Source organism: Peromyscus californicus, unplaced genomic scaffold, assembly GCF_007827085.1.
Source record: "Peromyscus californicus insignis strain IS unplaced genomic scaffold, ASM782708v3 Scaffold_6__1_contigs__length_162567912, whole genome shotgun sequence".
In the NCBI taxonomy this organism is placed as follows: Eukaryota; Metazoa; Chordata; class Mammalia; order Rodentia; family Cricetidae; genus Peromyscus; species Peromyscus californicus.
Genome location: NW_026294584.1, coordinates 96,875,125 through 96,889,703, shown reverse-complemented (window position 1 = coordinate 96,889,703; position 14,579 = coordinate 96,875,125). Strand labels below are relative to the sequence as shown.

At 42.9% G+C, this 14,579-nt stretch overlaps 1 protein-coding gene across 8 annotated transcripts in view; it reads right to left on the bottom strand.

Annotated features, from left to right (window-relative positions):
- Positions 1 to 13,621, bottom strand: part of Gcfc2 (GC-rich sequence DNA-binding factor 2) — a 38,992-nt gene extending 25,371 nt beyond the window's left edge. For all 8 annotated transcript variants that reach the window (XR_008214198.1, XR_008214199.1, XR_008214200.1 and 5 more), the window contains exons 1-5: positions 13,328 to 13,621; positions 11,053 to 11,193; positions 7,171 to 7,398; positions 6,076 to 6,173; positions 1,957 to 2,072 (exon numbers count right to left, since the gene is read on the bottom strand). Coding sequence is in view for 5 of the 8 variants with exons in the window: in XM_052719228.1 (XP_052575188.1) it covers positions 1,957 to 2,072; positions 6,076 to 6,173; positions 7,171 to 7,398; positions 11,053 to 11,193; positions 13,328 to 13,568 (824 nt within the window). In the remaining 3 variants the exon portion in view is untranslated. The remainder of the gene's footprint in view (positions 1 to 1,956; positions 2,073 to 6,075; positions 6,174 to 7,170; positions 7,399 to 11,052; positions 11,194 to 13,327) is intronic.
- Between the last annotated feature and the right edge of the window lie 958 nt (positions 13,622 to 14,579).

Here is a 14,579-nt window from a genome sequence, read left to right as displayed (position 1 = left end):
CTGATGGCAAGTTTTCTTGGGGAAGCCAACTTTCCTTTCGTGTGTATCATTTTGTACTCGTTTATTAAAAAAATTAAAACATTTTCCTTTTGAAATAAAGAACCTAGTTGAAAAACAGAATACAATAAAGTTAAAAATAGCATTTACTCAGAGTATCTGAAACATTAATCTACATCAGTGACTCACTGTCTTTCATTCTATCACTCTCTGAAGACAATTCTCTTAGATACAATCCCTCAAGAAACACCAGATGGGTTCTGGTTTATATACAATTCTAGATGTAGTAGCTTTAATTCTACTAAGGAAAGCTAATTAAAACACGAGTAAATGATAATGAATGTACTTCAGAAATAATCTTGAATCTGTTGAAGTGATTTCACTCAGCATCACTATTACAGAACACTCACTTAGGAGCTGGCAAGCTTTATTCTGTAGCAGGTCAGACAGTAAATATCTCAGCTTTTAGAACTACGTAATTGCTCTTGCAATCACTTAGCTCTGTGCTGTATCACTAAAGTACCCACAGGCAGTAGTAACCATTCAAGCAGAGCTGTGTTCCAATAATACTTCATTTACCAACACAGGGTGGGCTGGAGTTTGCCAATCCCACAGAATACAGATAATAAATGCTGGTATGTCTGAAGATTTCAAATATTTATTTGATAATATTACAAAGTGTCTTTTCAACAAAAGTATTTTTAAACAAACAACTACAGCTGACATATTCTGCAATCTGATCAAGGAATTGAGTTACTTTAAAGCTGACTTTAAGTAAGGAAAATTTGAACCTATTCTCAGGTAAAAAAACAAAACATCTTGAGCTAGTGAGATGGCTCAGGGTAATGCACAAGCCTGGTGCCCTGAGTTCAATCTCCAGACCCCATGTAAAGATGGAAGGAGAGAACTGACTCCTCAAAGCTATACTCTGACTCCACCCATGTGCCATGAGTGTGTGTACATATCATTTTGAAAAAAAAAATGAAGATATTCTTTAAAAGGCAGCAGAATCAAATGTACCCCTTGTACCAAACTGTCATATAGGGTAATCAAACTGTGACCATCATAAACACAGGAACTGGCAGACACTAGATTCTGAGTACATTCTATAATAAAATATTTAGAACAAATAGCCACTGACAGGACATGCCATGATTTTAGCAAAAGCACAGTCTTAAGGTTAGCACTATCTACTCAGGGTAGTGATCAATGCTCACAGTGTAAAAAAGAACTGTGCTTTTATGACCAAGAGTCATAAAAATAAGCTCTTGGACATGGTAAATTTTCCTTGTTAATGTATTTTAAGAAAAACCACATGTACACACACAAAGCCAGATGCAGCTGCACACACCTGTAATCCCAGCACTAGGGAGGTCAAGGTAGGAGGATCATGATTCAAAGGCAGCCACAGCTGCACAGTTACATCTGAGGCTGGCCTGGGCTGCAGACTAAAACAAAATGCAACCAAACAGAGGCATGTTCACTACTACAGCAACACATGGATGAGACTTAGAACAGAGAAATAAACAAATAAACTACAGGAACAAACATGAATTGTATACTGCAGAAAGTAAGCATGATGGTACACTGTGGAAGCACGTGGAACTTCCTGTCACTTAGGAACTCAGAGGACAGGAGTTCAAGGCCAGCTAAGCTACAAACCAAGACCACTTCTCTAAAGACAACACAAAACAAGATGACAAAATCCAGCAGTGTAGAAAAATACCTATAGTCTTACTAAGTCAAAAATAATAATTACTGTTTTTAACCATGTAATGATTATCTGTCATCAAGACTGACAAGACAAAGAAAATCTGCTGTTTACATGGTAAAACGAGATATTCATTTTTTCTTATAAACCTGCTTAATATTAATGTTTACGAATTAAAAGAACATACTGCTTTTTTTTACTACTAATCACTGACGACAAATGTAAATTATCAAATAAACATTACTCACCTATTATTTAACTGTTTCTTTATAATTTCCAAATTTACTGGTGGAAATGAAATGGATGTATCAAACTTCTTCAATGTTTGAGATTCACTGCTGCGGGAAAGGTCTATGTTTTGTCCCTAAAAAATGTGAACAATTACTGTTTAAAAAACACTTCATTTACCACACAAAGGAGACTACATATGGTTCCCATGCCTTTGCAATATCATGGTCACAAAAAAATTTCTTTAAATCTTTCATCAGTTTTAGAATATATATTACTGCCTTTTTTTCCAGCCAGGCACTGTGGTCAATGTCTTATATCCCAGCACCCCAAAGAGGCCAGCCTTGTCTACACAGTGAGTCCCAGGGCAGCCAGCTAGGGCTACATAGGGAGACCCTGTTTCAAAGAAACAAAACCCTAAACCAAAATCAAACAAACAAAACCAACCAAGCCCAGTCCCCACCCAACCCACCCCTGCCTTGGCAGTACTGAGGACTGAACCTAGGACCTGATATATGCTAGGTAAGCGCACTACCACTGAGATACAGTTCTAGCCCCCAGTCTTTTAAATTCATATGTACAAACCAAATTTTAAAGGTTGGATTTCCACAAAAGTTAGTTCATGAAGTTTCAAAGCTAGTTTAGCTGTTATTTTGAAGCATTCTTGGGAATTCATGGAGTTCTTAAAGAAACATGAGTAAGTAAAGCCATGGTTGATTGAAATTTGGAACCTGCAGAGAATGCATTCCTAAAAGAACATCTTATCTTATGGCCCTTCCCATTAGTCTCTCTGGCAACTCCAGCTCCCCACTACCACACTTGCTGTGTAGAGCGTGTTCTCAAAGTCCACTTTTCAGACACAAACCAGAAATGTAAGCCACTGTTTCTACTTTACACAAGCATCACAGCTCACCCTAGTGGTCAGCAAGCCTCTTCTACTTCCAGTCTTACCTGCAGACCCCAACAGTCCTGACACTCCTGGTTCAAACTCCTTATGTCATGCGTATCTTTCAATAAGGAAGGAGTCTTTCACTGAAGACCAGTTCTGTGAAGACTTTTCCACTCCTCTCCCCATCTGCCCACTCTCTTACAAAAGTGACCAATGAACATGTTCCATCTCTGTGTCACCTTGGGACTCCACTGAGACTTGTGGCACATCCCTCTATGAGCTCAGTGCAATTGTTTTCCTCAGTTGCCTCAAGCAGACTGCATATCCCTGTAACTGGCTACTGTGTGCTATCGGAAACCAGACAACTCCTTTCCCATTTATGTCCATGTTACCTTATATGGCAAAGGATGCAACTGAGAAGGATGCTGGCAGTGGGGGACTTATCTGATTGTGCACAGAGGGCCTACAGTAACACGGTCCTCATAAAAGAGGCACAGTGAAGATGGAGAGAAATGCAGCCACAGGCTAAAGGATGCCAACAGCACCTACGAGGGTCGGGTGAATTATCTTCTAGAGGTTCTGGAAGAAGTGCAGATCAGCTCATATTCTGACTCAGGGTTTTTGTTAAACTACCAAGTCAGTGGTGAGTTGTTACAACAGCCACAGGTATCAAACACAGTGACAGAGCTCCTACAGGGCCTTCGGTCAGTCACATACTTAATGGGTAATAATGCAAATGAAATGAGCCAGAGATTCTAGTTTTGTCCACTAAATCTGCACCCAAAGCTGGCGAGACTGCAGTGAAACACTTCCTAACCGTGTTGATAGAAACCGAGATATTTCCTTTAGAAAGTAGTACAATACAAGCGGCAAAGACCGTAAGAAAGGTTTACCTCTTGGTTAGGGGTACCTCTTGGTTAGGGGCGGCTATCGTGGCAGTTTTTCAAGGAAGCACCCCAAATTGTACACATGAAGAAAAGGAAGAGGAAGACAACCAAATATTCAGAGTCTTATTTGCAAACAGGAAAAATAAATAAAGCTATCTAAAATATTCACTAAATGAAGGATGGTCAAGAAACTTACGATTTGCCAACTATCATCAATGTTAGACACCAAAATGAGTTATAACTAGGCAGAAACAGGGTGTCCTTGTCTGCTTCTCAGTTGCTGGGATAAAACAGTGACCAGAAGTAACTTGGGGAGGAAAGGGCTGACTCCATCTTACATTTCCAAACAACAGTCCATCATCAAGGAAACTCAAGGCAGGAACCTGTAAGCAAGATGTGCAGCAGAGACCTGGAAGAACACTCTTCCTGTCATGTTCTCCGTGGCTCACTTAACCTGCTTCCTTATACAAGCCAGGACCACCTGCCCAAGGCTGGCACTGCCCACAGTGGGATGAATCCCCTCCCACATCAACCACTGATCATGAAAATGCCCAGACTTGTCCAGAGTCCTCTTTGATGGAGGCAGTTCCCCAACTGAGGTTCCTTCTTCCCAGGTGACTCTTATTTGTGCCATGCTGACAAAAGCTACCAGCAGGGAAGAAAGGTCAAGTAAGGAAATCTGAGTTTGTTCTCAATGTACACAAAGGTGTCACATTACATTCAAAAGCAAGGACTTCTGAATGTCCCAGGAAAACACAGCCATACCCAGTAGCTGCTGGACTTCAAGCTCTAATTAATCCAGTTGCAACTTTTATTTTATGTGAATGGGTGTTTTATCTCTGTGTGTATATACACATCAAGTGCATGTAGTGCCCACAGAGGCCAGTAAAGGGCATCAAATCCCCTAGGACTAGAGTTTCAGACATCTGTGACCTGCCATGTGGGTGCTGGAATTGAACCTAGGTCCTCAAGAAGAGCAGTCAGTGCTCTTAACCACTGAGCTGGCTCTCCAGTCCCCACAGCTGCAACCTCTGATGAAGCCACATCTGTGGAGCAGCTTTTAGGCAGATGCTATGGGAAAAGATACTATATGAAGATCAATGAAGACACTAGACTTCAAAAAACGAAAGACACTAGACTTCATGTTGTGTTGAAGTCACGCAGCACCAACAGAGGCACACTTCTCAGTAGTAAGCAGCATGGTTACTTAAATGAAATGACTGTGTGTCTATGTCTATGTATGAGCACACACACGCACCTCAAATGTGTGGTCACAGGACAACTTTGTGGAGTTGATTCTCTCCTTCCACCTTGAGTTCTGGGGAGCCAACTTAAGTCACCAGACTGTGTGGTAAACACTTTACCGCTGAGCCAGCCATCTTACCCAACATTTCTTCAACTTATCTGTATTCTCTTTTTCTGATGGTTATTAAGCAGTCAGGACATAAATCTCATTAAACTCTTCGGACTTGACTACTTAATAAATGAAGTTAATGATTTAGGTTAGGATGACCATGACAATCACTGTGCCATTAAGTACTCTGTGGGTAAGAGTGTTCGGAACCTCTGGTATGTACCAGGGTAACAGTTAGTCTACAAAAGGAAAAGCGGCAAACACAAGAGGATCGGGAAGCCTGAGCTGCAGATCAAGAACCAGGCATATTTCTTCTCAAAGTGCTTTTTAAAAATATTTTTGATACACTGATTTCCAAAAGGGGGGGGGATAAAGCCTTTCATAATTATAAAAACAATGTGTTAAAAAGTTCTCTAGTTAGAAATTCCACCATGATCATACAGGTTTACCTATACTTTTTAGTTTTAATAACATGGAGATCTTACAGTGGGTTGAATGGTAGTCCTCCCCAGGATCTACCCACAGAGCAGAGGAATTAGTTGTCCCATTTGGTGCAGTCTTCACGGTTCTATCTAAGGAAGGATCCAGAGACGAGAATGCACTGGAGTTTCTGGGTGAGCCTAAGTGCAAACACAACTGTCTCCCCAAGATACACAGAGCAAAGATGCCGGAAGGCATATGGAAGCAGAGGCAGGGACGGCTAGTTCTCACGCGGACGCCCAGTCCCGACAACTCACTACCCACCTTGTGAGAGAAGATTTCAGGCCAGCAAGATGGCTTAGCAGAAAAGCTGAACACAGAGACTGAGTCTGATCTCCAGAACTCATGTCATTGCAAAGACTGAACCAACTCTACAAAGTCGTCCTCTGACCGTCACACATGCAGTGGCCTGTGTCCTCCCCGCACTGCCGCCCCCTCCCAATTTTTAAAAGTAAAAATAAAGTCACTGGGTTGTGGTAATTTGTTACAGCATCCTCGGGATGCTAGCATACAGCACAGAAATAGTTACCTCTACGATCTTGACTGCTTTTCTCATTTGCTGTTGTTCCCAAATGTCTTGATTTTCATCTTCCTGACTCTCTTCACTCGCTTCTTCATTTCTGATTGCTAGACAACCAGAAGTTAACACATTAATACTCAATAGTTTCCCACTCTGACAGCAGTACTCAGATTTGGGGGGTTATCTTCTGAAGGCTTAGTAGCACTTCACACACTGTTTCTTCTTCATAATAATCCAGGATTGGGGAACCAGTATTACCTTCATCTTAAAAATGAGACCAACACTCAGGCTAAATAACTGGTCAGAGCACTGTCTCGAAATGAGAACTCAAATGTAGCCGCTGAGCTCCAGGCCCAGCATGTGCATCACCAGCCAGTCACCCACTTTCCCATATGGAAAGGGCTGGGGAGAAGGAAAGGTGTGGTTTTCTCATTAAAAAGTCTAATCTGGGCCACTGAGATGGTGCAGTAAGTAAACTTGCCATCAAGCTTGATAACCCTGAAGAACCCACAGGCAGAAGGAGAGAACCAACTCCCAAAAGCTGTCCTCTGACCTAAAATGTTTGTAATCTTTCATGCTAACAACAAAAAAAATCTTCTTAAAAGGTGGCAATGATAGTTTCCAACATTTCAAAAACAAGAGACTGTACAATTCTTTTACTTCTTGAAAATCAAGGAAGGGATCCAGCATTAGTAAACATCATCACACACATCTTGAGGTACTGTTATACATGATAGAATCATATCATTTAAAAGCCATGCTATTATGGACAAAAATTGATAATAAAAATCAACACCGACACTCTTTAAAACATAAGATATGTGTCGGGGATTCAGCTTAGTGTTGCTTTCTTTGGGGGGTAGGTAAGACAGGTTGTGATTATATGCCAGGATTACAGGAATGAGCCATCACAACTGTGTTACTGGGGCTCAAACCCAAGCTTCATGCACACGAGGCAAGAATGCCAATGGAGCTGCATCCCCATCTCTGATAGCAATTTTTTTGAGAAATGGCAGAAAACATGGTCATGAGCAAACAGAAATTTCACTATTGTAAAGAAAATGTCTTGATCGTTTTATGCTGGTTAATAAATTAAATACATACATGTTTCTTCAGCCATTCTTTGTCTGAGTGTTTGAGGCTTTGGGGCAAATAGTATTCTCTTTTCATAGTCATCAGGATCACTGCTGTCTGGGTCCTCTTCATTGCTTCTCTTACTGTCAGAAGTGGTGGGGGGATGGTGTACATCCAGGGAAATGTAGTCCCCTGGGGCCCTGGCCAACTCACGCTTTCTACGGGCTTCCTGAATAAAAGCTGCATCCGGGATCTGAACTGCAACAGACGAGAGGACAGTGAAAACCAAGCAGCCACAGAATGCACGCTCCTTGCATTCAAGGCAAGAAAAAGGCACCGTGTTCCTTAATTTTCCACCATTTAGATAGATTCACTGACTGTAATAAATGGCTCAAAGTCTAGTTGGTAAAGGAAGAAAATTAATAGAATAGATATAGAATGCACAATAGAGAAATGAACCTAATCTAGCACCTCCACTGTGCCTTTTACTCTCTTACTAATCGGGAGCTGCTCTCTCTCACTCCTGAAGTTCTGTGTCAGGACAGGAACATGAAGGAGCTGAGCACAGTGAGACCTTAGTGAGATGGGCAGAAGCTAGCATCAGTGGCACGTGGCCTGACTTAGAGGCGACACCAGCACACTACCTCCTCTTGTGGAAGTGAGAAACAGAACAGCACACAGCCAAGTCAGATCAAGTGAGATCCACATGAAAGAAACCAGAGAAGTTAAATGCAAAGAAAACAAATACTTTTCAGCAGATAAAAGAACCTAATTGGATGACAACTTTTGTTTTGCTTTAGAGATTTATTTTTTATTTTATATATATATATATATATAAAATATATATAAAATATATATATATATAGATGTTTTATCTGCATGTATGCCTGTGTACATGTGTGTACCTGGTGCCCATGCAGCTGAGAAAGGGGCATCAGATGCCCTAGAACTGGAGTTACAGACAGCTGTGAGCTACTTATGTGGGTGCTGGGAGTTGAACCCAGGTCCCCTGAAGAGCAGCCAGTGCTCTTAACTGCTGAGCCACCTCTTCTGCCCCAATGACGACTTTAAGGCAACTTTATTTCTATAGTATAGCGTATATTCACTGACATGAATTCTTATAATTTAGGAACTGAGGCTTCTTCATGCATGAAATTTACCTTTATACTTTATAAAAACTGTTTTCATAAGAAAATACCACCATAAGTAAGATGGCAGGAGAAATTCCTACCCCTTCGAACATCTGAAAACAATAGAGATGTTAAGTCCCATGTAGTCCAGGCAGCCACTATGTAAGTGATAATGACTGAACTTCTGATCTTCCTGCCTTCTTCACATTTCCAAATGCTGGGATTACAGGCATGGACCACCATAACTAGTTTTTTGTGAGGCTGAGGATCCAAATCCAGAGCTTCACAGGTGTTAGGCATTCACTCTGCCAACTCAGCTACACCTTAATGCTGATCCTAACTTTTTGAGAAATAAATATAAGACATGTATCAGGGAAATAGAAAACATAAACGCAAAGGCTCTGATGTTTAAAACACAAGAGAAAAGGTGAGAGATTTCAGAAGTCTCAGTCATGCTCTCAAATTATTTGCTTTTTTAACAGACAGTATTTATTTACTTAGTTTTTTCTGTCAAAGAGTTTAATTACATTATTTATTTTATTGGGAATAGAGGCAAAGGGAGCACCAAGGCACACATGTAAAGGTTCAGGAAAACTTGTGGGAGTCAGTTCTCTCCTACCCATGGGTCCCAGGGATCAAACTTAGGTCCTTAGGCTTGGTGCCAAGAACCTTTAACCCCAGAAGTCATCTCACTAGCCCAGCTACTTATTTCTCTTTTGAGATAGGGTCTCATGTAGGTCAAGTTGGCCTGGAACTTGTGATCCTCTGGAATTACGAACAGGTGTCACCACGTCCAGTGGTTAACTTGAAGAAAACTATCTGGAGGTAAAGGGACAGGTGTGCCTACATTCTCTTATAGGACTCAACAGAGAACATGATCATAACAACATATCTGTGGCAATGGGCCACATGCCTACAATCCCAGCATTCAGTAACCAAGGAAAGAGGCCTGCAGAAGGTTCAAGGCCAGCCTGGGTGTCATCATGACTTTGGCTGGCCAGTGTGATACTGCAAGACATTATCTCAAAAAGGACAACAAAACAACAGAATGAAGTGTAAATCAAGTAATTTGCTGAATTCTTTAATACCAAAAAAGAAAATGTTGTTTATGAGGGTCAAGTAGGGACCTGCCAGAGCTCTGAACCTTTCCTAATGTGGGTAATGATTTTACTGTGGTGTATATGAAGATAAGCCAATTACGTCTTTGAAACTGAGAAGTGCAGCTATTAGTGTCTAAGGCAGATTAAAAGATTCAGATCACAGGAGCCAACATCTGGCTCAGCCCTGGGGACACACTAGAAATATTTGGGGAGCTTAGTAACCTATGGTATTGGAGTTGAGCATAGTCTGAGGGGACAGCCTCTGAGGGGACTGGAATGTGGAGGTGGGGTTATGACAACACAATAGGCTCCAATACTCAAGTGTACTGGAGACACACATGACTTGGAAGTGATTCATCTGCATGACTCGGTGGATTCAGACACTAAATCACAAGCACGTGGCTCACTGGTAAGATACTGGTGTCACAGAAAGCAGTCCTCTCCCAAGTTATAGGTAAAAGTTCAGGGAGGGGAAGACTACGCTTCCCATCCTGCTCCTCCATACCTCCATGGTCCCCAAACAGCAGATGTCAGACAGATGTGGGCCGAATGGATACAGATACCTCCATGATTTTTTCTGATAACTCATGTTTGCATATGCACCATCTACCAGACAGTTATCTAAGAAGCTGATGTCAACTGTCATCTCTTTTGGTAAGAAGATCTTTGCCACAGGGAGCATCTCAAGGCAGATGGTCTATCATTGGCAGATGGTCTACCACTGGCTAATTCTCTCAGCCTATCAACTGAACACACAGCAAATACACTGTTCATACATGCAAGGCTTTGTGCTAGGATGATAGGCATGTGCTATTATACCCAGCCTTTCCATCTTTTCTTCTCTAGATAGCACATCCATGTTTTTAATGGAGTATTTGGAGGGAGGACAACTCTTTATTGTGGAACTGTCCTGCACTCTGAAGGGAATTCACCACCCCTTTCCTCTGGGAAACTATACGACTCTACTCTCTCTGATTATTAGAAACTACTCCACACATCGTCCCAGACTGGCCTCTCCTCAGGAGGGCAGTGCAGCCAACACTTCAGAAGCATTCCCTCACACTGTCCATCCACAGAACCACTGCCATATCCATTTAATAAGATTAAAAGTTCAGTTTCTTAGAGTATCCACATCTTAAGAGCTCAAGAGCTAACTGTGGTCAGTGGTTACTGTATTAGAAGGTGAAGATACAGAATCTTTCCATCGTTACAAAATTTCCATTGGACAGTGCTGCATCTAGAATCTACCCCAGACTGCACTTCTTACCAGGCTCAATGTTTTAAAAGATTTATATTATTCTTAATTATGTATGTATATTTGTGAATGTGAGGGCTGGTGCCTGAGGAGGCTGGACGCATCAGATATCCCTGGAGCTGGAAGAACAAGTGGTTGTGAGCAGCCCAACATGGGTACTGGGAACTGAAGGTGTCTTAAGTGCCACACTGATCTATTTGCTCCACTTTTTACCTCTTTATCAACAGTAGGAATTACTGGTGTATAAAGTATCGGTATTAGAGCTGTGCACAGCGGTACATCACAGTCTCAGGAGGCAGGTCGTGAGCTTAAGGCCAGCTTAAGCTACAGAATGAATTCCAGACCAGCCTAGGGTACAAAGTGAAACCCTGTCTCAAAAAAAGGAAGTTAGTTCAGTTAGTTATGTACAATTATAAAAATGACCAACCTATGGGTGAAACTTCTTTTTCTTCCAGAGAACTAGAGCTATTAGAGGACGGACTCTGATCAGCCTTCCTTTCCGATGAGGGATGTGTTTCTTCCTCTTCATCCGTTGAGAGATCAACTGTTCTGGATTCTAAGAGGACACCTATAGAAGCAAGAAAGTCAAAATATTTGAATCAACAGCCCAAATAAACATATACAATCATAAGAGGTCATAATTCATATACTACATGGAGCTCAAGAAAGACTGGAACAAATAAACATTTTAAAGGAGAGGCTGAGAGGTGGATCAGAGGTCAAGAACACATGCTGTCCTTGCGGAAGACCCGAGTTTGGTTCCCAGCACCTGGGTCAGGCAGCTAACAACTACCACAGACCAGGAGAGGAAAAACATCAGCTTCATTCACATTTGTTGATGAAGCAATAAACATTGTGCACATCTTCTTTTTTTTTTTTTTTTTTTATTAACGAGGAGATGGTGGCTCTGGAACTCAGTATTCTTACTCAAGGCAGACCAGATGACTGACATACTTCATGTTACAAATGCAAAAGATCATTCAATCCAGTAACTGACAGAAACAGATGCAGAGGTCCACAGCTAAGCACTGGGCTGAGCTCCGGGAGTCTTGCTGAAGAAAGAGAGGAGGGATTGTACGAGCCAGGGGGGTCATGATGGGGGAACCCACAGAGACAGCTGACCTGAGCTTGTGGGAGCTCATGGGCTCTGGACCAACAGTTAGGGAGCCTCCATGGGACTGACCTAGGCCCTCTGCATGTGGGTGACAGTTGTGTAGCTTGGTCTCTTTGTAAGGCTCCTAGCAGTGAGAACAGGACCTGTCCCTGGTGCTCAGCTGGCTTTTGGGAACCTGTTCCCCATGCTGGATTACCTTGCCCAGCCTTGATGCAGGGGGAAGAGCTTGGTCCTGCCTCAATTTGATGTGCCATGCTGTGTTCAAGCCCTTGGGAGGCCTGCCCCTTTCTGAATGGAGATGGAGGAGTGAAAGGGGAGGGGATAGATGGGGAAAGGGGAGGAGAGGACATGAAGGGCAGGAGTAGGGAGGGGAAACTGTGGTCCTCATGTAAAATAAAGGGAAAAAAATGTCATTTAAATAAAATAAAAAAGACCATTCAAAATTTAGATGAACAGAGAGCCCTAACAAAAACTAAAAAAAAAAAAAATCACTAAGATCCTGAACCTTAAAGACATTATTTTAAGTGAAATAAGCGAGGCACACAAAGACAAATACGGCAAGTGCTCATCACTATGCGGTATCTAAACAATTTGGAGGAAATCAGAGAGACAGAGTAGAATGATGGTTAATACGAGCTGATGTGGGGCTATGTTCGCAAAGGTTACAATTTTACAAGAATTAAGTTTAGGGTATCTATTGTACAACACAGAAATGCTAGTAAGTGCCAGTGTGGTTTGTTGTATGCGCTACTTAAAAATGGCTGGAGGATTGTACGTGTTCCCACCGTGAAAATAAGTTGGATCTGTGTAAACAACCCAAGGTATTTCAAATCATCTGGTATACCATTAAGTATACCCAATTTTCATTTACCAAGCATATTTGAGAAATCACTAATATTCTTTAATGGGGCTAAAAACGGGAGAAAAGCCACGACTTCAGGACGGATGAAGTATGAGTGTTCTGCCTGCATGTATGTATGTATACATGTGTGTCTGGTGCCTGACAAGGTCAAAGAGCGCTTCCAATCCCCTTAGAGTTACAGACGGTTGTGAGCCTCCATGTAGGTGCTGGACATCGAACTCAGGTCCTCTCGAAGAGCAGCCAGTGCTCCTAACTGCTGAGCCGCCTCTCTATCCTTTAAGTGACTTTGTATTTGAACACATGAATGGAAGAGTCCATAGTGTCATCAATCTCTGCCTCAATATTTCACTTTACATTATTTTTATCTACTTTTTGTTGTTACTGCAGATAACTGATTTTAAAAAGGACAGTGTTCCAAAGCCCTGCCCCCGATTCTTTAAATAAATTGTCAGGTGTTCTTAGAAAACTGTTCAGAAATTCCCAAAAGGTACACCTAACTTTCAGCTACCTTTAACAGCATCAGGAGTAGTTCGCCTCCTCTTTGAGGACTTGGGTTCACTGTGAACATCAAAAATGACGACACTATGCTCTCTAGTCGGTGTGGGTCACCTGAGTATGCAAACGGCGACAAGCCACCAGAATCTACGGGAGCGTTCCACCAGCCCCGGGTAGAGGCCTCTGGGGCTGGGGACCTGCGGATCAGACCCCTTCCCGTCCCTCGGTCACCTGCGCCGCAGTCCCTGCGGGAAGCAGTTCCGGGGCTGCGCCGGGAGCTCGCCCACACCCGACCTCGGCCCCGGCTGCCACGGGCCCTGCGCGCCGGCTCCGCTCCCTCTGCTCTGCCGCCTGCAGACGGCCCGCATGGCTCCGCCGGCTCCTCGGCAGGCCGCTCCTCCGCGCCTTCGCCGTCGCTGTCGCTGGACTCGACCTGGCGCCGCCTGAAAGTCCTCTGAGGCCTCAGAGCCATAATACAAACACAATTAGCGCGCGTCCGAGAGCTCCGTCTCCAGCGCCTGCGCAATCGCCCGCCTCGGGTTGCGCATGCGTGGTGGTGAGAGTTCCGGCCGGTGCTGCGCTTGTCCGTTCTCACCGCCAGAGTTGGCTGAGCCCAAGCCCCAGACATTCTCTCAGCTTCTTATGGCTGAGGTTCCAGAGAGGACCTGCACATCCCGCCCAGAACAGACTGAAGTGGAGGGATAAACAGTGAAATTAAGCATAAATGATAAACGCAGGAATAAGCAGTATCAAATGATTGTCTCAAAACTACTGCTTGTTGTTGGAAAGGATCTTAGAGGAGTTGAGAGCTGAATCCTAGGGAAGGGATTAGTGGACTTTTCGTTGTTTCAACCCATCAGATGAACAGCTTAGAAGCCTGACAGAGCCATTTTTTTAGAACACCCAGGGAGATTTCCAGAAACAAGCGTGTGTTCCAGCTGATTAAGGAAGATCGGCTCACATTGTGTGTGTGATCGAGAATTCCTGGAAAGAAGCTGTGTCTGCAAAGGCTGATTAGAACTTTAGTGAGATGGAAGGAAGGGAATGCTGCAGGCACAGAGCCTAGTTCTGCCAATCAAAGGGCTGAGAATGCTCCAGATAGCATCTGAGGCCTCTGGCTGAGATTTCTCCACTGCACTCTGTCCACTTGATGTTTTTACCAATGTATTTTAAAAATACTTTGGTTAATGAATTTTATTTTTCTGTTACTATAAAAGCTTCATAAAAATTTTCCACACTGACCATGGAATTTGGGAAGGCAGAAATCTGTTTATGGGCCATGGCCACTCATTTGGCTCCAAAGCCATATTTCCTTTGGGGTGAGCACTGTGTTCTCGCATTGACATCTGGATGGGTCCCAGGCAAGCTAGAGAGAATAAACCCAGATGGTGAATCGGTCTCGCAGAGCTGTGATAAGAGTTTGCAGTTGCTTCCATAAGCATCAGATTCCATGCTAAGACACCTTTAGAGGTCATAACACAGC